The sequence below is a fragment of the Zonotrichia leucophrys genome, chromosome 10 (genome assembly GCF_028769735.1).
Source record: "Zonotrichia leucophrys gambelii isolate GWCS_2022_RI chromosome 10, RI_Zleu_2.0, whole genome shotgun sequence".
In the NCBI taxonomy this organism is placed as follows: Eukaryota; Metazoa; Chordata; class Aves; order Passeriformes; family Passerellidae; genus Zonotrichia; species Zonotrichia leucophrys.
In genome coordinates this window covers 1,671,470-1,691,838 of record NC_088180.1, presented here as the reverse complement: position 1 = coordinate 1,691,838, position 20,369 = coordinate 1,671,470, and the positions used below count along the sequence as shown (strand labels likewise).

General features: G+C 58.7%; 1 protein-coding gene across 2 annotated transcripts; it reads left to right on the top strand.

Annotated features, from left to right (window-relative positions):
* The first annotated feature begins 532 nt into the window (after positions 1-532).
* SHF (Src homology 2 domain containing F) lies at positions 533-20,218 on the top strand. Of its 2 annotated transcripts, XM_064722658.1 has the most exons (7): positions 533-1,101; positions 8,036-8,165; positions 9,071-9,280; positions 10,769-10,897; positions 15,083-15,254; positions 16,301-16,420; positions 19,426-20,218. In XM_064722658.1, the coding sequence occupies exons 1-7, from the start codon at positions 631-633 to the stop codon at positions 19,610-19,612; spliced, it is 1,419 nt and encodes a 472-aa protein (XP_064578728.1). In that variant the 5' UTR covers positions 533-630; the 3' UTR covers positions 19,613-20,218. The 2 variants fall into 2 exon arrangements, with proteins under 2 accessions (XP_064578728.1, XP_064578727.1); XM_064722657.1 differs by lacking the exon at positions 10,769-10,897 and having other exon boundaries at positions 534-1,101.
* The last annotated feature ends 151 nt before the right edge of the window (positions 20,219-20,369 follow it).

Here is a 20,369-nt window from a genome sequence, read left to right as displayed (position 1 = left end):
GATCAGCCCTGCACGCTCACTCCAATGTCTCTGCACATCCAGCCTGAACTGAGCGTTCCTCCCAAGCACTTCCCTGCCTTGTCCCTGCTCTCCCCTTCCCGCAGTGTTTCTTGTGGCGGTCCCCAGGCAGCCTCGTGTTTCAGTGTCTCCCTGGACCGAGCTGCTCCGGGGGTCCCGCACGGGGCTGCTCCCACCACACACCTCCCGGGCAGCGGGACTGCACGGCCCTCGCGGGCTCCTTCCAGCTCAGCACGTCCTGCGATCCCATGAGGGACCCCTTACCGCCCTGCTCCCCGGGAGCTTTCCCCGGGTGCCGGATCGGGCCCGGGCCCGCCGGGAGGGAGCCGCCAGCCCTCAGCCGCCCGGGAGCGGGGGAGCGGCCCGGAGCGGCGAGGAGGGCCGGGCGCGGCGGAAGGCGGCGGAAGGCGGCGGGAGCGGGGCGGGCCCCGGGGGAGGCGGGCCGGGGAGGCCGGGCCGCGCTGAGGGCCGCGCCGGGGGGAGCGGGCGCGGGGCCGCGGTGCGGCGGGCGGGGCGGGGGAGGCCCCGCAGCCGGCGCTCCGGCAGGTGGCACTGGCCGCCTCCCCCGCGCCCCCCCCGAGCTCCGCCGCCGCGCTCAGTCCGCCGGCGCCGATGCTGCTGAGCGGAGCGGCCGGCTCGGAGCGCGGCGGCTGCAGCGGCGGGGCGGGGGCCGGCGGGGCCCCGCAGTGCGTGGGCACCATGGCCCGCTGGCTCCGCGAGCACCTGGGCTTCCGCAGCGCCCGGCCCGCGCCGCCCGCGCCGCCCAAGCCCGACTACCGCGCCGGGCCGCCGCCTCAGCCGCCCCTGCCGCCCGGGGGCGCGGCCGAGCCGCTGGCCGCCGCCCAGCCCGACATCGTGGCGGCCTACCGGCTGCAGAAGGAGCGCGACTTCGAGGACCCCTACAGCGGCCCGCCGCCCGCCGTCGCCCCCGACGGGCCCCGCTACGTCTCGCCCAAGCACCGGCTCATCAAGGTGGAGGCGGTGGAAAAGGTGCCCGCCAGCCCCTCGCCGCCGCCGCCGGTGCCGGCTGCCCCCAGCTCGCCCCCGGCCGGTCCCGAACCGCCCGACGAGCCGCCGCAGGAGGTGAGTGCCCGGACACGGGGCCCCGGTGCTCTCCCCGCGCTATCCCGCCACTTGCGGTGCCCCGAGTGACCGCCCGCAGCCTCGGCCCGTGCCGTGAGGGGCAGGACCGGGACCCTCGGGGCAGGTGGAGCCTGAGCCTCTCTGTCACGGAGATGGCCCCGGCGGTCCCGCCAGACTGTTGGCACCGCAGTAAGGAGCAGGGTTGGGATCCTCGAGCACCCGGGGGGGCCCGGCCGGGCTCCACGGGGCTCCCGTGTCGCGTTCCCCTGTGCCCCGGCAGCACCGACATGCCGGGCACACGTCAGCGGCACCGGGGGCGGCCCTGGCTTCTCCTGCGGGCGGCAGGTACGATCCCCAGCGGGAAGCCGAGGAGCGCAGCACTGTCTGCGGTGCCCTCCGAGGCTGGGGCCGCTGACCCTGGGCCTCGCAGCGCTCCGTGCCCGGCGGATCTCCCCTGCCCGGGCTGCCCGTGCCAGCGGCGGCGGCCGGACCCCCAGAGATGCCGTGCTGCTTTGTCAGGAGCCTCAGCGCCTCTTTGTCTGCCGCCCCCCCTCCGCCGGCTTCTCCAGGCTTGAGAGCAGAGCCTGGAGCTGCCAGGCAGGCAAGAAACATCCGCGGTGAGAGGCAGGAGCTGGGCAGGAGCTCCCCATGGCACACGGGCTCTGAGTGGCACCGGACCTGGTGGAGGATAAGCCCGAGCGGGGCTGCGGCCCTCGGTGCCGGGCCTCGCTCTCGGAGGAGAGGCTGATGCGGGGACTGCGCAAATAAAGGCAGGAGGGGGTAATTAGTGCCCGCTAGTGCTGCCGCCTGCAAGACGGGGCTTGTCAGGCGAACTCGACGGGATTGCAGATCTGGCTGGCGGAGGGAATCGCGGATACAGTCAGCGATGCCATCCGTGGTCCTGGCACTGCCGGGCGGCACAATGAAATGAGCACCGGGAAAAATCTGCTAGGGAATGTTTTAAGCAGATAGACAAACTTGTTGCTGGTGGATCTTGGGAAGTTGCCTGTACTGAGTAATTGCTTTTGGGAGATTTCTCGAGTGGCCCAGCAGAGCTCCCCTTCTGAACGGGGTTGAACTGGCTGCTGCAGGCAGCAGAGGGGGATGAGGAGGGTGGCAGGGGGAGTAGGGAGCAGAGGTGCCACCGTAGTGCTGTGGTTTGCTGAGGCAGTCTGGATGGTTTTTTGTCTGGAGCATGTTGCAGGATCAGAGCAGGAGCGTGTGGACTCAGGCTGTGATGTGCAAAGGGCTGAGGGAAGCAGGGACTGCTGACAGGCACGGCCAGGCTGTTTGGGGACCCAAAGGTTGGGGAGAATCTGAGAAGTGTGGAGAAAAGTCAGAAGCTGGGGTGCATTCAGGGAAGCTGTGCTCAAACAGTGCTAGGCTGAAGACCCTTCATTTTTCCAGGATAGGCAGTGATTAGATTACTGATGGTCTCCTGCATGCCACTGTAGGGAGGAGACTTCTAATTCTTTAGGGCTCTGACACGTGATGGACACAGAGCTCCAGAGCCTGGGCAAAACCGGACTAAAAGTAGAAATATTTGATAGTGCTTGCAGCTGTCCATTAATACAGTTTTCCTGGAGGAGCCAGGGAGCATCCACCATGTAGAGCAGCTGTGTTGGGCTGAAAAGCCCTTTGCAGCTCTCATCTACTGGGCTGAACAGTTGGAAGGGCTCCCAACAGCTCCAGCATCGTGGAGGCTCTTCCTGAAGGTGGTACAGGAGGATGGAAGTGCCTGCTGGGGGTTACTTATGTTTGTGACCCTTGCTCTTGGTGCAGTCAAGCTGTCCTGGAGCAGGGGAGGGATGCTGGAGCTGGCTGGAGCCTCAGCTGAGGTGATGGTTGTGCCCAGGGCTCAGTGCTCACAGGCTTAGCAGGAGGCTGTGGGCACTGTTCCCTGCCTACTGCAGGGACTGACACTGCAGACCCCTGGGGTTGTGGGGATGCTGGAGATTAAAGGAGAAGCACAATTCTGTGTACAGACAGAGCTGCTGGAGCAGAGAGGGTTTTTGTTAATGATAGACGGGGAAAATCACTCTAATAAAATATGCAGCCCTTCCAAGCGGGGATGATTAGGATGGAGACAAGTGGGAAGAGCAGTCTGTGGTTCCTGATTGTGTGGCTTGGCTGAGACCATGTGGTTTGTTGTGGCTGGGGTCTGACTGTGCTCCCTGGGCACCCTGTGCCTGCTGTAGCTGTCGTGTTTCTTCTGGAGAATGGAAAGGGCAGGAACATCTTGGTACAGGAATCCTTCCTGCCTGGGCTGCACGATGCTTTGCTGCTGTAGCACATCTGCCACATCTTTGCCCCTTCTGTGGGATCTGCAGCATCCTGTGGGGATGCATTAGAGCGAGCTCTGCCGTGGCTTGTGCTGCTTTCCAAACCCTGCTGGAAATGGTGTGGACAGCACACGTCCTCCTCAGCCTGCTTGGTGTGCCAGGCCTTTCCCCACAGCAGTGGGCAATGGATTGGCCCTGTGCTGTTCACCTGAGCCAGGTGGACACTCTGGAGGTGCCGTCCCTGCTGGGTTTGGATTAGGCACGAGAAGCAGCACCAGTGGGGAGAGATGCACTGAGGGATCTGCCACTGCTGGGCTGGGGGATCTGCCTGGGGACACCTCTGTCCCGTGCCCACCAGGAGCAGTGTGCTGTGCTTGCTGGGAGTGCAGGCTCAGTGCTGCAGGGTGTGGGAACAGCCGCTCAGGAAGCTCCTGGGTGTGTGTCCTTCCTGCCAGAGCTCCTCCATCTGAGTCATCTTACACGCTGCCCATGCTGTGCTGTGTGTGTGCCCTCCTCCATGCCACGGCTGCAGCCCCGGCTCCCTGCCCAGCCCACCTGTCCCTGGGGGCCCTGCACCAGACCCTTCTTGGAAGGTCAGCTCTCTGTTTGCTTTTGGGTTTGGCTCCCGTGTCTGCCAAAAGCCGAGCTGCCAGATGTGGAAAACTGGAGGGATTTTGCACCTGACAGAGTTTGCACAATTTATTTACCCGGTCTTCTGAGGAGACCCCAAATGAGCTTTACCTCTAGGGCAGGAAACTCGTTTTTAAGGTGGAGGATCTCCCCAGGAATCCCCTGCAAACCTCTGTGTAGAGTGGAACATCTTGTGGCAGAATGTGGTGGCAGGTAAAATGTTTCTGAGCAAGATGGGACAAAGAGCCCCAGCTCTGCCCTGGGAATTTGGTGTCTGAGCTGTGAATGCTCTTGAGGAGCTGTGATCTGTCACCTTCACTGGTGAGCAGCATAAAAGCTGTTTGACTGTGAGAACCCAGTGATGATTTGGTTCTTTGCATTAATTTTGTTTTGATTTTTTCCCCTCCTTATTGTTGGCATGTACAATAGAGTGAGACCAGCCTCAGTGCATTGCTGTGGCAGATAAACATGTGAAAAACACTCGTGCTCAAGCAGGATGTGTGTCCAGGTGCCAGTGGTGCTTGGCTGCTCCCTGAAGGACTGGTCTGCACCAAGAGCTGCCCTGGGATGGTGGCTTTGCACGTCAGGCTTTTGCTTTGCACCCAGATTATTTCAAATCTAGCAAAGCTTGTGCTCTGTATGAGCAGGCAATGCCTCCACAGCCGTGTGCTGGGATCAGCAGGCAGTGAGCAGCTCCTTCAGCAACATGAGCAAAGCATGGAAATGCCTGGCCTTGGAGCAAAGTGGGGGGGCTCAGGGCACCCCTGGGAGCTGCCCTGCCAGGGCTGTGCCCCCTCCCTCTCTTGGGAGCAGCAGTTTGCACTGTGGCTGCTGCTGAGAGCCCTGCATGGCTCATAAAGTCCAGAACTCAGATTAGGAAATGTCAGAGATTCAGTTTCCTGGGCAACCGTGGTACAGCCCCTTGTGCAAGGGCATTAGGATGTGCCCAGTGATTGCAGGATCCCTGCTGTTTGCCCCACTCCTGGCACTGGCTGGAGCCTCCAGCCCCTCATTCCTGGGGCTTGAGGCACCGTTCTCGTGGGCTTGCTTGTCCATCCCGAGGTTGTGATGCTCCTGGAGGCAGAAATTCCCTTCCCACCTTTTCTGTGGCTCTCTGCTGTAATATCCACCCATTTGAAAAAAAATTTATTTATGTTCTCATCACCCTGCAGTTGGGAGACCTTGCTGCTATCAGGTGGCATCCTTGAGGCAGTGGAAAAGCAAACCAGTGTGGCAAATTCCCCCAAACCCAAGGAGCTTACCTCTAACCAGAGCCATTTGCTCTGGGTCCAAACTGAACCCAGCAAACCACATCCTCCATCTAATCTCTGCTGAGTGCCTCTGCAAACTTCTGCAGGCAAAATACCCAGTCTTAGGGGTCTTGACAGAAACCTGTTAGGATTCTCCACCATCCTCTGCTTTCTAGACCTGGAATGATCTGTGTGGGGCCACTCTGTGAGCCTGCTGGAGCTTGTGCATTCCTCCCTGGGAAGCCAGGCCTAAACACAAGGAAATACTTTTGGAAATATGGAAATAAGGTTGGGTTTGGTGGTCTTGGAGGTCTTTTCCAGCCTTAATGATTCTCTGACAGTGACCACTGCATGCAGGGAAGCCTCTGTGTGTGTGTGGTACAGAGGGAGTGTCCAGGACTGGCACCAGCAGCACAATAGGTCTGTGCCTGTCTAGGAAATGTGGTTCATGGCAGGTTTGAATGTGGTCAGGTTGGGCTTGGGGCCCAAGGAACAGACAGCTAACCCCAGCAGGGTCAGCAAACTGCATTTCACAGCCCCCCCAGCATGCTTGGAGCCACGAGAGCTCTGCTAAAGTTAGCATTGAGCATGGCACAGCCCAGTCACCCACCTTGGCTGGTGCACCTGTGTGTGCAGGGACTCTGCTGGCATGCCCATGCCATTGTCTGGAGCACATGTGTGAAGGTGCTGCTGCTGCTGTCACCGGGCTGTGCTCTGCAGGGGTTGAGGTGCAGCAAGAGCCTCTATGGGAGAGGCCATGGGGTGTCCTGGCTGTTTGGAGCAGCTTCTCTGAGATCTCTCAGGCAGCAGTGGGAAGCAGGTCCTGCTTGGCCAAGCAGCTGTCAGAGTCACCAGGGGCTTGTGTTTGCCCTGGGGAATTTCACCCTGCAAAGAGCTGCAGACCCCTGGGCTCAGCTCTGCTCCTTCGTGTCCCCAGTGCTCGATGGGGCCTGAGTGATGCCTGTCAGCCCTGAGGTGATGGAGGTGAGAGCAGATTGCCTGTCTCCCCCTGCAGAGCTGGGCTGGCTGCTCCTGAGCCCTGTCCTGGCTCGCTGCCCCTGCCTGGGGTGGAGCTCTGACACCACCTGTCCTCTGCTGCCTTGCTGAGGGGAGAGCATCTGCAGCTCCCATGTGTGAGCCCTGTTCTGCTCCTCTGGGGCAGTCTGGGGGTGATCACAAGCAATGCTCGTGCCCTGGCATGGAGGGACCAGGTTTGGAGAGCTGACCCTGTTCCCCATGCCCCATGGAGCTGGGACATTTGGTTTGGAGAGCTGACCCTATTCCCCATGCCCCATGGAGCTGGGACATTTGGTTTGGAGAGCTGACCCTGTTCCCCATGCCCCATGGAGCTGGGACATTTGGTTTGGAGAGCTGACCCTGTTCCCCATGCCCCATGGAGCTGGGACATTTGGTTTGGAGAGCTGACCCTGTTCCCCATGCCCCATGGAGCTGGGACATTTGGTTTGGAGAGCTGACCCTGTTCCCCATGCCCCATGGAGCTGGGACATTTCGGGAGGAGCTGCTGAGCCAGGCACAGAGCCTCATGTAGCTCCCAGGGATGCCAAGTCTTGGGTCTGCATGGAGATGTTTACAGTTCCAGTTCCTGTTCCCTTTTCCTGCTGGGCTTTCTGTCCCAGGCTATTGTTGGGCATTTTGCTCAGGAAGGAGGGAGAAATCTTTTGTTTTGAGCTGATTGTTGGAGCTGCAGAGGGATGTGTGAGCAGCCGTGGTCCCCCTGGCTGGCCAGCAGCAGGGCAGCATCGTGGTGAGGATGGAGCCTGGCACCAGGTGGGTGCCACACCATGCTTGGGACATTTGGTCCTTGCTGTGGGACATCTGCATAGCCCTTTTTGTGGTAGCAAATCCCCCCCAAGCTGGGGGTGTGTGTCCTGGGGGGTGCTTGGGTACATTTGATTGCTGCTGGAAATTTGCCTGGCCCCACTTTGGGAGCAGGCTTTGGGGCTGGAGGTGGATGTACAGCTCCAGGCTTTTTGGGGGCTGCAGGGCCATGTGAGGGGGTGCTCTGATGGGAAGCTGCTGAGATGCTAGAGCAGGCATGTGGCTGCAGTGCTGGAGGGGATTGAGCTCTGGGACATGCCCCATATCCTACTGCAGGATCCTTTTCACGAATAAGTGCAAATCTCAGGAATTTAGTGCTGACCCTGTGACCTGGCACTTGAGGAGCTCCTGCTTTGGCTTCCTGGAGGAAGGTTCTATCTTGTCTGACTTAACTTGGGATGTGTCTGGGGGTGCTGTGGAGAGGAAGCCATTGGCTATTCTTAGCCCTTTTGTTAGAAAAGCTCCTCGAATGAGTGCACAGGAGCCCTGGAAATTAAGCAGTGAGCTCCTAGTTGTGCCAGTGCCAGCTGACACCCCGTGTTTGGGATCTGTGCCCCTTGTCCACCTTGGGAAAGGAGATGTGGCTGTGTGCAGGAGAGCTTGTGTGTGCCATGGAGGGGTGGGACCAGCCAGGCCATGCATGTGGGTGCTGGCAGGTGGGGCCTGCTGGTGAGGGAGGGGCAGAGCTGCCTTCTGCTCTGCTTGGCTCCATCTCAGCTTTCAGGACAAAGGCTGGAGCATTTCCACAGCCAACTGCTGGTGCCTGGAAAGCTGTCACTGCCTGCAGGGCTCTGCAGGGCTGCCACGCTGTGGGTTTGGGCTCTCAGTGGTCACGCTGGCTGCTGCTGGAGGAGCTCATGGTGGGCTCTGCCTTCCACCTGCCAGTAAAGGCAGAGAGTGCCTTAACCCTTTCCTGTTCTTGCCCTGTTGCAGCTGGCTGTTCTGGAGGACTATGCAGATCCCTTTGATGCAGCACAGGTGGCAGGCAGCCAGGCAGGGCTGGAGAAGGTGATGGAGAATGATGGATATATGGAGCCCTATGAAGCCCAGAAGATGATGGCTGGTAAGGTGGAAGGTGTCACACAAAGGCCACTCTTTACACCTCTGGTCCCTGAGTTTGGTGGCCACTGTACTCTGTTCCTTGCAGCCCCCACATGAGGCAAACCTGGGTGATGGTTCTGGTGGGGGAGAGCCATTTTGCAGGCGAATTTTCCCAGCTTTATCCTTGTGCACTGGGATTGCAGGAGCATGCAAAGACTGTCTGAGCACTACAGGCACATCTCTCCCTGAGATGCTGTCCCCCAGGACCCCAGTTGCCAGGTGGAGTCAGGAGAGACCTGACATTCCATGCATCTGGCTTAAAACTAAGATGGATGTGGGAGCTGTTTAATTCAGTTAGGACTGACTGGGCCAGAACGTGCAGTGTCTGGCAGGGCCCCCAGTGGGCCTGTCTGGGGCTGGAAAGCTGTGGTGAGCTGGGAGCATGTGCTCCTGAAGGCAGTGCTCAGGGTCACCATGCTGGCTCTGCCTCTGCTTTGCAGCTCTGTGGTTTTCCTGGAGTAAGTGGTTTCTGGAAAGCTCATGTGACTTTTTCAAGTAGTCCATTATATTTCTTGGAAAAACCAGCAAGCAGTGGAGAGAGTGCTTGTGCCTGTGGGAGAGACTTTGTTTTGCTTGAGGGAAGGGCATTTTATTAAACCAACCACTCTGGGGGTCCAGGGGAGAAGCCCAGCCTCACTGCTTGCAGGAAATCAGGCTCAGGGTACTCTGTCCCCATTTTGCCAGGAGTGGGACTGTGGGATCTTGGTGCTCCTGCTCCTGGCAGCTGCTCGCTGTCTCCTCCTCTGCTGGTGCTCCCTGCCCCATTTCACCACGGGTGACACTGATCCCTGTCACCTAGCACCGTTTTTTGGGGGACCATGGCTGTGTTGGCAGAAGGCTCATGGTCCTTTCCCTCTGTCCGGGCAGAGATCCGCCAGAAGGGCCTGCGGGAGGCGCCCGCGCGGCCGCTGCCCCTCTATGACACCCCCTACGAGCCTGTGCTGGACATGGACAGCGACTGCTCGGCCTGCCCCAGGCCCAGGGAGTCCCGGCTGCCCGAGGATGATGAGAGGCCACCAGAGGAGTATGACCAGCCCTGGGAATGGAAGAAGGAGAGGATCTCCAAAGCCTTTGCAGGTGAGCGATGGGAGCAGCCATAAAGCAAACAACACTTTTTGTGAAGCTGGGTCTTTGGGGTTGCTTCATCTTCTAGGGGTCAGTAATGTTGGTCTGTGCATTTTCATAGCTCAGGGAGTATTGTGCTCTTGCAGAAGCTGTTTCTCTGAGCAGGGAGCCAGGCTGGACAGAGTGATGGACAGATCTGCCTTGGTAACCTGTCCAACACCTGTCTCCCATTGCCTCTACCATGCTCTGACCGATCACAGCCTCTGGTGCAAATTAACACCTTGCACTGCAGGGGTGGGTTCAACCCCGAGCTCAAGCAGCTCCCTCCTTCCTCAGGGCAGGAAGATAGCCAAGGAGCCTTCATCCAGCTCCCTGACCTATTTATCCATGCTGTGGGATCGATTGTGTTTGTGTTTGGTAATGAGGAAATCCATGCTGTGCATTAGCACTGGCTCCTTGCCGCTGCTGCCTAATTGCTGCGCTCTTATCTAGGATGCATTTTAATTGCAGCATTGTGTGGCTGTGCTGCAGCTGCTGCTGAGGGTGCTCAGGCTGCTGGCACTGTGTGGAGATGATGGCAGAGAGACGTGGAAATTTGGGTTTTGAGAAAGGTTCACCCTTTGGGTTTGGGCAGTGTGAGCTGGAGATGTGTGTGCTGGGCTCAGTGTCACGGTGTCACTTGTGCTTGGGGTACAGGTCCCACAGCACCCTGTGCTGAGGATTTGGTGTGTCAGGCTCCATCATGGAACCGTGCTCTGCTGGGCTGGGTTTGTGCTGAGGTGTCTGTGCTCTGGATGAGCTGCCTTGCTTGATATCCCTGGGTGGAGGTGGTGTGTTCACAGGTCTGCCTCACCTGTAGATACATGTGGCTGCTGCCCAGGGTGCCTCAGGCCTGCTCTGAGTCCCAAGGGAGCCAGGTTGCTGTTCCCTGGGCCACGCTGGAACCTGCTGCCCGTTTTTTTGTGAAGCCAGGGCACATCCTGCTGTGTTTTGTGGGGTGTTTTTTCTCTCCAGTGATGCCAAGGGGTCCATGAGACCCCTGCTGAAGGGCAGCTGCTGCTGGCACAAGGCTGCAACCCACTGGTGCCTGGCAGGGAAATGTGCACCCTGTGGGTCACTGGGAGGTACCTATGGCAGGACAGATGCACAGGCAGGACAGATGGCAATGGGATGCTTGGCCAAGACCCCCAGACAAACAAGTATGTGAAAGGGGTGATTGCAGGCTCCCCCAAACCCCAGAGAGGGTTGCCTGGAAAAACTGATGGGAGGAGCAGGGTCTCTCTGTTGGGAATGTGCCCCACCTCAGGCCTGTCCCTGCTTGGTGCTGTGCAAGGGATGAGATGGCCAAGCTGATGTAGGGCTCCTGGGAATCCTGAGGTCTTTTCCCCCACAACTGTTCTCCTTCTCTGCGGGTCTCTGGTGTTGCTGATGGTTTTTTCTAAACCCTTTCTTTCTCTCTCTTTCTCTCTGTTTCCCCCACCCTCCCCACCCCCCATCCAGTTGAAATCAAGGTCATTAAAGACCTGCCATGGCCCCCGCCGGTGGGACAGCTGGACAGCAGTGAGAGCCCCCCGGATGGGGAGCCCGGGGCCCCCCTCCCTGCGCAGCTCAGCTACGAAGACGCCAATGGTGGGTCCTGCGTGCCAGCGCCGTGTCTGTGACTCTGCACCGCTGGGCTGCCTCGGGGCTTGCCCTGGGCAGTGCCAGACATGACCGCCCTCCTGTGCCCTCCCCAGCTCCTCCTCTGCCCTCGCCAGCTCCTCCTGTGCCCTCCCAGCTCCTCCTGTGCCCTCCCCAGCTCCTCCTCTGCCCTCCCCAGCTCCTCCTCTGCCCTCTCCCAGCTCCTCCTGTGCCCTCCCCAGCTCCTCCTCTGCCCTCCCCAGCTCCTCCTCTGCCCTCTCCCAGCCCCTCCTCTGCCCCCCCCAGCCCCTCCTGTGCCCTCTCGCAGCTCCTCCTGTGCCCTCCCCAGCTCCTGCTGTGCCCCCCCCAGCTCCTCCTGTGCCCTCCCCAGCTCCTCCTGTGCCCTCTCCAGCTCCTCCTGTGCCCCCCCAGCTCCTCCTGTGCCCTCCCCAGCTCCTCCTGTGCCCTCTCCCAGCTCCTCCTGTGCCCTCTCCAGCTCCTCCTGTGCCCTCTCGCAGCTCCTCCTGTGCCCTCTCCCAGCTCCTCCTGTGCCCTCCTCAGCTCCTCCTGTGCCCTCTCCAGCTCCTCCTGTGCCCTCTCGCAGCTCCTCCTGTGCCCTCCCCAGCTCCTCCTGTGCCCTCCCCATCTCCTCCTGTGCCCTCCCCATCTCCTCCTGTGCCCTCTCCCAGCTCCTCCTCTGCCCTCCCCAGCTCCTCCTCTGCCCTCTCCAGCTCCTCCTCTGCCCTCTCCGAGCTCCTCCTGTGCCCTCTCCAGCTCCTCCTGTGCCCTCTCCCAGCTCCTCCTGTGCCCTCTCCCAGCTCCTCCTGTGCCCTCCCCAGCTCCTCCTCTGCCCTCTCCAGCTCCTCCTGTGCCCTCTCCAGCTCCTCCTGTGCCCTCTCCCAGCTCCTCCTGTGCCCTCTCCCAGCTCCTCCTGTGCCCTCCCCAGCTCCTCCTGTGCCCTCTCCCAGCTCCTCCTCTGCCCTCCCCAGCCCCTCCTGTGCCCTCCCCAGCTCCTCCTGTGCCCTCTCCAGCTCCTCCTGTGCCCTCTCCCAGCTCCTCCTGTGCCCTCTCCCAGCTCCTCCTGTGCCCTCCCCAGCTCCTCCTGTGCCCTCCCCAGCTCCTCCTGTGCCCTCCCCAGCCCCCCCTGTGCCCTCCCCCGCCCCTCCTGTGCCCTCCCCCGCTCCTCCTCTGCCCTCCCCAGCTCCTCCTGTGCCCTCCCAGCTCCTCCTGTGCCCTCCCCAGCTCCTCCTCTGCCCTCCCCAGCTCCTCCTCTGCCCTCTCCCAGCTCCTCCTCTGCCCTCTCCAGCTCCTCCTGTGCCCTTTCCCACTCCTCCTGTGCCCTCTCCAGCTCCTCCTCTGCCCTCTCCAGCTCCTCCTGTGCCCTCCCCAGCTCCTCCTGTGCCCTCTCCCAGCTCCTCCTGTGCCCTCTCCCAGCTCCTCCTCTGCCCTCTCCCAGCTCCTCCTGTGCCCTCCCCAGCTCCTCCTCTGCCCTCTCCAGCTCCTCCTCTGCCCTCTCCGAGCTCCTCCTGTGCCCTCTCCAGCTCCTCCTGTGCCCTCTCCCAGCTCCTCCTGGCTCTTCAGTTGTCCCATGCTGGACACCAGGTGTTTGTCCTGCTGTATTTTCTGCTGCAGAGGCGCTGTCTCTTTGGTGCCTCAGCTCTCGGCAGCAGAGCTGCTCTGGGGGATCATTCCGTGGCATGGCAGAGTTGTTACTGTCCCTTTTGTTCTCTCCTCTTTGCCTCTGAATTCCCAACATTTGATGGCTGCTGTTAAGGTCTTCTCAACAACTGTACTGAGTATTTAGGTGATGTTTTCTTTCATTGACTGATTTTTAATGCCCAGGTCCCTTACAGGTGTGTTAGCAGCTAATTCAGATCCCAGTGCTGAGGCTGGGGCTGTTTTTTCCCCTCTTCATTATTTAGCACTGCTCCGTTTCCTCTGCTGTTTTATTACCTTGCTGCTTAGTGTCAGGAGGTCCCTGTGGATTCTCCACTCTTCCTTTGCTATCCTGAGCAGCCAAATCTCCCAGGTACACTTTGTCATCTCAGGTTTGCCTTGCTGTGAAACCTTTTTTTGTGTGCTGAGCACAGAGCCCCTGGGTAAATCCCCTTTGGATGCTGCTGGCAGTCTCACTTATGAAAGCCAAATATTGCTGCTTCTCTTTTAACCCTTTATTAATATTTCAAGGACCTTGCTGTTATGCTGTGGTGAATTAGGATTTTGCCAAGAGCATTAGGTGGGGGGGGTTTGTGGAAAGCCATGACTGGGTTGTTACCAGTGTGGAGCTGGGATGCAGGCTGTGCCTTTTCCTGCTGTCCAGGTGGGCACTCGCTGCAGTGCCAGCTGCACATGTCTGATTCCCTTATCTGCAGCTACCCAGATCCCTGCAGAGCTCCATAGGATAAAAGCCAGAGTGGCCTTTGCTGCCTCCTGGGTGGGCTGAGCACAGGCTGCAGGTGCTGCCTCACTGTGGTGCTGATGGTGGGGGCACTCGAGAGCAGTGGCCGCTCTGCCAGGGCTTTGCTGGGTGTTTCCCAAACCCCCAGGGGTGCTGCAGGCTGAGATCACTCCTCAAGAAGAAAGGTCTTGGCAGGTGGGAATTTTCTGATCCTCTTCCTGCAGTGAGTGCAGGTGTCAAGAGAAATTAATCTCTTTGTTATGCAGGCTCCCCTCTTCCCCTCTCATTTATTATCCCCACCGTGGCTCTGACATGCATCCTGCTCCTGATGAACACATCACTTTGTCATTTTTCCTGGTTTTAGCAACACAGAGACTCTTTTTTTTTTTTCCCTCTAACTTGCCTTGCTTTGTTGTATTAAGTTTATCTTGCCAGAATTTTGTCTCATTTTCTATTTCCCATGTCTGGGGGTGACTTGAACGTCTTGAAGGATGTCTTCTTCCTCCTAAGGGCTTGTTTTTAATATCCTGTTTAATCATGCACCTGCCTCTGTCTCCCTCTGACAGGTGCAATGCATTTCTTTTGAGCCTGGAACACAATGACTTTGTGCCGCCAGCAAACACTTGGGCTGTTTGATTGCCTGGCTTTTAATGATTGCCCCAATTTTTTAAGGTGATGAGTTGAAATCGAAGCCTGTGTGTGATGTCCAAGGGGAGCATGGCTGGTGAAAAGCCAGAGTGCTGCAGAAGCAGGGCTTGTCAAGCCATAATGCCAGGCACCTCCTCCTTGGGCTGTGCTCAGGGTGGGTTATGCCATGCTGAGCTGCACACGATTTTGGCTGGGTTTGCTTTTGGCTGCCTTCTCCTCCTTGCAGTGCTGGGGAGCTGGAGTCCTGCTCACCTGCACAGGGCTTGGAGAAGGTATCACTCAAACAGCTGCCATAGAGGATGCCCTGCTAGAGAGGAAAACATCCCTCTGGCTATTTTTTACCTCCCCTCCAGCAGCCAGGGAGCCTGGAGAGTTGTTCTGTCTGGGGCATTCCAATAGTCCTAGGGCATTTCTGGGCTCAGCCATCTCCAGAGTGACTGTGCTGCCACAGTGTCAGCCCCTGGCAGCCCCACACTGTGGCAGCTCTGCCTGATCAATAAGTAATTTGTGCAAGGGGATTGGTGGTACAGGGAGCAATAATGAACTCCTGGGAGGAAGGAGAGCTGATATTGTTAATGCTGAAATCATCCTGCGTGGAAATAACAGGCAGTGGGAGGCCAGGTCCCTGGGGCAGGGCTTGGTCAATCCCCCGCACTCCTGGCTGTGGCTGGGCTGGTGACAGGCAGGTGGCAGTGTCAGGGAGGTACCTGCAGTCAAAATATCCCCTTCCCACCTTGAGGAATTGTTTTTTCACCCCCTGTTTGTTTGTGCCAGCAGAATGTGTCCATTGGTTCCAAACTGACAGCTTCCTTTAGCTCCATCTACCCCCTCTTCCTCTGAGATTGGGGAACCTCTTCTTGCTGTATCTCACTTAACCCTGTGCCACAGCCACTGAATCTATTTTTGCATCAGCAAAACCTCCTGAGCTTTTGAAACCTCCCTGGAAATGTCTTCCATGGGCTCAGCTACTGGCTGCAGCCTGGGCACTGCAGGGAGCCCAAGAGCTGCCCTGCCCTTGCTTAGACCAGGGGGATGGGGCAGTGTGAGGTGACCCAGTGTGATGGAAGTGGCTCTGGCTCTTCCTGCCAGGGGAAGTTCTGATCCCAGCCTGTGATGTCTGTCTGTCTGTCTGTCTGTCTGTCTGGCAGGTCCCTCGGAGGGGCTGGGGTACGGCCGCACCTCGCCCTGCAGGGAGGAGAAGGCCAGGGCTGTCCTCAGGCACGGCTCCAGCGGCCTCAAGAACACAAAGACACTGACAGCTGAGCCCGGCCCCTTTGTTGGGGAGAGGATCGACCCTGCCCTGCCCCTGGAGAGCCAGTGGTGAGTCCTGCCTGCCCAGCTTGGCTGCCAACCCTCCCACTGCACAGGGAGCCCTGTGGCCACACCATGAGGAACCCTGGGGCAGATTTGCTCCTTCCTTTCTTCTTTGACTCCACATTTCAGCCTGTTTGTCCCTGCCCCTTGTCTCCCAACCCCAGTGATGCCACCCCCTTCCTCTCCCTGAGGGTGGCTGCAGTCCCTGGGGAGGTGCTGGCACTGCTGCTGTCCCAGGGCAGAGCCTTTCCCATGGTGTGTACTCTGTGCCCAGCATGGCAGAGCTCTTTCCCCCTGCTGCCCCAGGGCAGGGCCCTTGGCATGGTGTGTGCCCTGTGCCCAGCACAGCAGAGCCCTTGGCACAGTGTGTGCTCTGTGCCCAGCAGAGCCCTTGGCAGTGTGTGCCCTGTGCCCAACACAGCAGAGCCCTTGCCAGGTGTGCCCTGTGCCCAGCAGAGCCCTTGCCAGCTGTGTGCCCTGTGCCCAGCAGAGCCCTTGGCACAGTGTGTGCCCTGTGCCCAGCAGAGCCCTTGCCAGGTGTGCCCTGTGCCCAGCACTGTGCCCTGTGCCCAGCACAGCATGGCACCGTGTGTGCCCTGTGCCCAGCAGAGCCGTGGCAGTGCCCTGTGCCCAGCAGAGCCCTTGTCAGTGTGTGCCCAGTGCCCAGCAGAGCCCTTGGCAGGTGTGTGCCCTGTGCCCAGCAGAGCCCTTGCCAGGTGTGCCCTGTGCCCAGCCCAGCAGAGCCCTTGGCACAGTGTGTGCCCTGTGCCCAGCAGAGCCGTGGCAGTGCCCTGTGCCCAGCAGAGCCCTTGCCAGCTGTGTGCCCTGTGCCCAGCAGAGCCCTTGGCACCGTGTGTGCCCTGTGCCCAACACAGCAGAGCCCATGGCACAGTGTGTGCTCTGTGCCCTGTGCCCAGCAGAGCCCTTGGCACAGTGTGTGCCCTGTGCCCAGCAGAGCCGTGGCAGTGCCCTGTGCCCAGCAGAGCCCTTGGCACAGTGTGTGCCCTGTGCCCAGCAGAGCCGTGGCAGTGCCCTGTGCCCTCTCCCTGCAGCTGGTACCACGGGGCCATCAGCCGGACGGACGCGGAGACGCTGCTGCGGCTGTGCAAGGAGGCGAGTTACCTGGTGCGCAACAGCGAGACCAGCAAGAACGACTTCTCGCTGTCCCTGAAGTGAGTGAGCCTGCCAGGCCTGGGGGGTGCACACAGCACAGGTGACCCTTAGGTGGGTGCCCCAGGTGAATTGTGCCCATATGAGATGAGCACTTGTGGCTGCAGTATGGAGTCCACACTCTTCTGTGGTGTGGCACAGCTTTCTGGTTTGGTGTGTCGCAAAAAAAAATCTCTCAGGAAAATCTGGAGGCCCACTGCTCTTCTTTGGCAGTGCTCATAATCCCTGAGATGGATCAATGATGTGCTTCACTTCTCAGTCAGATGTGTCTGGTTACAGCTTCCAGCTCTGTTCTCTTGTTCCCCCTTTTTATTTTTTTTGTAGTTTAGTTTTATGGGAAAAGAAAGTTTGTGAGAGCCCACTGTTGAGGGAATGTGGGTACCCATCCTTGCCTCCCCAGCCCGCAGATCCATTGCTCAGCTGTACACAGGGCTTTGCCCTGCTCTGGTTTGCCATTCCCACAGCACAGCTTGGTTTCTGCTTGTGGTTTTTGGGGAATCTTTATATTCTCCCCAAGTTTTCCAGATTCCCTGGATGCCAAAATTGCATGAAGCATCTCTGCATGTGTCCTGACAGGGGGGAACTGCCCACAGCTCCTCATCCAGCTCTTTCCTGGCTCTTGGGGCAGCACAAATCCACAAAATCAAAGCTGTTACTGTCTGAAGATGATGATGGATGAGCAAATACCTTCTTGCTCTGCTGCTGGACAGCTATATTAGCTCTGTTCCTGCCAGATGGGAAATAAGTATTCATTGAGCACTTCAGCTATCCCTGCCCAACAACAGACCCCTTAACCCTGTGCTTCTCTCAGTATACTTTGAGTTTCCCCACTGGTCTCTCTACCTGCATTGCTCCCAAGGGCTTTCAGCCTCTCTGTTTATTTCCCAGTGGCACAATTGTGAATTAAATTGCTCTCTCTTCACATTTTTTTCACTCTTTTTGTTGCCTTCAGCACCAAAGCAGGGCAGGAGCTCCACTGAAAATACATTTTCTTCCTTCTTCATTTAGAGCTTTCAGATCAGCCAATAAACCCTTCTGAAAGAGCTCCCTCCTTTCCCTTTTTTTTGGTTAGAATTTTTACTGATGATTTAATTTTTACTGATATTTTAATTTTCTGTGGTTTTTCCTTGCCCTGGCTTGTGAGCCATTTTGGAGCAACAGCTTCTTCTGGTTGGGGGGCTGCATTTGAAGCTGCAAGAGGTCTCACCATTGCCTTGGGATTGGCATTAGCCAGCTGTGTGTTGGAGAGCCTGGGAGATGGCATTCCATCACCAAAGGTGGTTTTCCATCACCTCTCCACAAGCCAGTCACCTTAGTGGTTTTTCCCGTACTTTTTGCCATCCTCCTCAGTCTTATGGCAAAATCTTCATCTCTCAGAGGGCGTGTGTGGTTCTGCCGTGGTGTGCAGCAATATCCCACCTTCCCCAGCCCATCAGGGAGTTGTCTGGGCATTGCCTGTCCTTGCAGAGTTTGTGGAGAACCCACAGCCCCAGGAGCAGGATTTTTACTCCACTGCCTTTCTCTGTAGAGCCTGTTCAAGGAAAATCCCCTGGGATGTTTTTATATAGCTGTAAGCTGGCTGTCTGCAGCTCTCTCTATTATTTTTTTTAAACTCTTTTTTTTTTCCTTGAGGAAGGAGGCACAGCCAAGGAGATGGTCTGAAAAGCGTTCCAATGCTGACCTAAAGTACTTTGGTGTTGCTTTAAAGGCAAATATGCACAAGAGAGAGCAGCCAGGAGCAGGTCAGGTAGCTGGAAGGATTTAACCCTGCTGTGACAGTGCTGGCTGGTCCAGGGTGGGCAGCCCCAGAGTGTCATGGACAGGGTCATGTCATTGCCTCAGATGTTTGGAGAGCCCACGAGGGTGGCTGAGGCCACACTGCAGAGCTTTGTGTCCTTCCTTGTGCCTGCAGAGGTGCTCAGCAGGAGCAGCACCCACCCCCTGTCCTGGCTGCTGGTGTTTGCAGCCTGTTCCCTCACTCTAGGGGTGTGATCCCACCACATCCCTGAGCTTGTGGCAAAGTCCTGTGGAGCACCTGGGGCTAAGCACAGCCAGTGTCAGCTCTCCATGGCTCCGTGTGGCAGCACTCCATTCCCTCCCAGCTGGGACACAAGACACAGCCAAGCTATTGCTTTTGCTCAGCCCATGCTGGGGGGCTGTGGCTGTCTCTCAGGACAGCTGGCTCCTTGCTCCTGTCTCTAAATGGATTGCAGAGCCATTCTGCTAATGCAGCTGGGCTGTCCATTATGGCCCCTCTCCAGCCGGGGGGATGGGGCCGGGCTGTGCAGCACTCCAAGCAGCTCAGCATCACTGATGAGGTCCTGTCTGCTTTTAAGTCATCAATATTTTGCCATAATGTGCAATCCAGACACTGCAGACAGGCTGTGGCTCTCCTCGGAGACGCAAATTAATAGCAACAGGGCCATTAGTCCGTCACTTGGAATCAGTGTTCGTGGCAGGGTCTGCCTGCACAGCCTGCCGTGGCTCCGTGCCCGTGCTGTGCTGGGAAATGCTCTTGCTGTGCTGAGCAGGTTTTATGGAGCCTGCAGTGGTGGCATGGGGAGAGGGGGAAGGAGAAAATCCTTTGGCTGTGGGCTAAAGGAGAAAAACCTGGTTTGCCACGGTGAGGCTGGAGATGTGGGAGCTGAGGGGATCTTGTGAGAACCAGAGAAAAAGGGGCTTTGTCACATGCAAGGAGCAAAAGCCAGTACCCCTCTGTGACCCTACAGCAGTGATGCCTTCCCTACCACACACACCCTGGGAGGGCCCTGCACACCCCACTGTACGGCCCTGCTCCCCAAGGGGCACTGTGCAGCATCACTGGCCATGTCCCTGCTTTGCTCTGTGGGGTTTGTTGGAGTCAGCCAGGAGCAGAGCCATGGCTGCAGACAGGAGCCAGCAGTGTCCCCCTCAGCTGCAGGGGCAGGCTGCCTGTGTCGGGGGTCAGAGATGAGGGGAGGCCGGGGCCAGCTCTACCCCCTAACCCTGCCTCGCTCTGTCCTTGCAGGAGCAGCCAGGGCTTCATGCACATGAAGCTGTCACGGACCCAGGAGAACAAGTACGTGCTGGGCCAGCACAGCCCGCCCTTCGACAGCGTGCCCGAGATCATCCATCACTACGCCAGCCGCAAGCTGCCCATCAAGGGGGCCGAGCACATGTCCCTGCTGTACCCGGTGGCCATCCGTACCCTATAGGGATCACCCCACGAGCCAGGCTCCAGGCTGGCTGCACCCAAACTGGCCCATCCCCAGGGCTGAGCGCTGCCGTGCCCAGGATGGGCTCCAGGCCCGTGGGCGGCTCGCTGGGCACAGCCGCTGCCGTCGGGCATTGCTGCAGCCGGGCCCCTCGTCCTGCTCGCCCAGGGGCTCTGGTTTTGTGCTGGCGTGGCACTGGAAGGACCCCCTGTGCCAGGAGCCGAGTGGGGCTGTCCACACCTCCACACCTGCCTCCTTGGCAGAGCTTGGCATGCCAGGACTGGAGCTGGGACCTTGGAGAGTCCAGGGAGGGGGGCAGTGTGTGCGAGGACGGGGATGAATCATCCGGTAGCAGGCTTGAGGTACCTCCGTGAGGGTGCCTGGCTCTGCCCATGAGAGACAAATGGCTGTGCTCGAGGTGAGGAGGCTGGCAGGGGTGAGCAGGACCTGCCTGGGGCCAGTGAGGCGTGCAGAGTGCCAGGCAGGCTGCCCTCAGTGCCCCCTGCTCAGTGCTCACTGCCATCCTGTGCCAAACGTGAACAGTGACCGGCCTTGGCCATGTGTGCAGCACCACTGCCCAATAAAGCAGTGCATGGTTGTCTCCTGCTTCATGGGACTGTGTGCCCACATCCCCCCTGAGTGGGGGATCAGTGTAGCAAAACAGTGCAAAGGGAAATTTTGTTGCACAAGAGCTTTGAGGGAATTGATTTGCCTGCGCCATTGGATACACTGAGAGTGGCGTGGTCAGCCAGTGTCC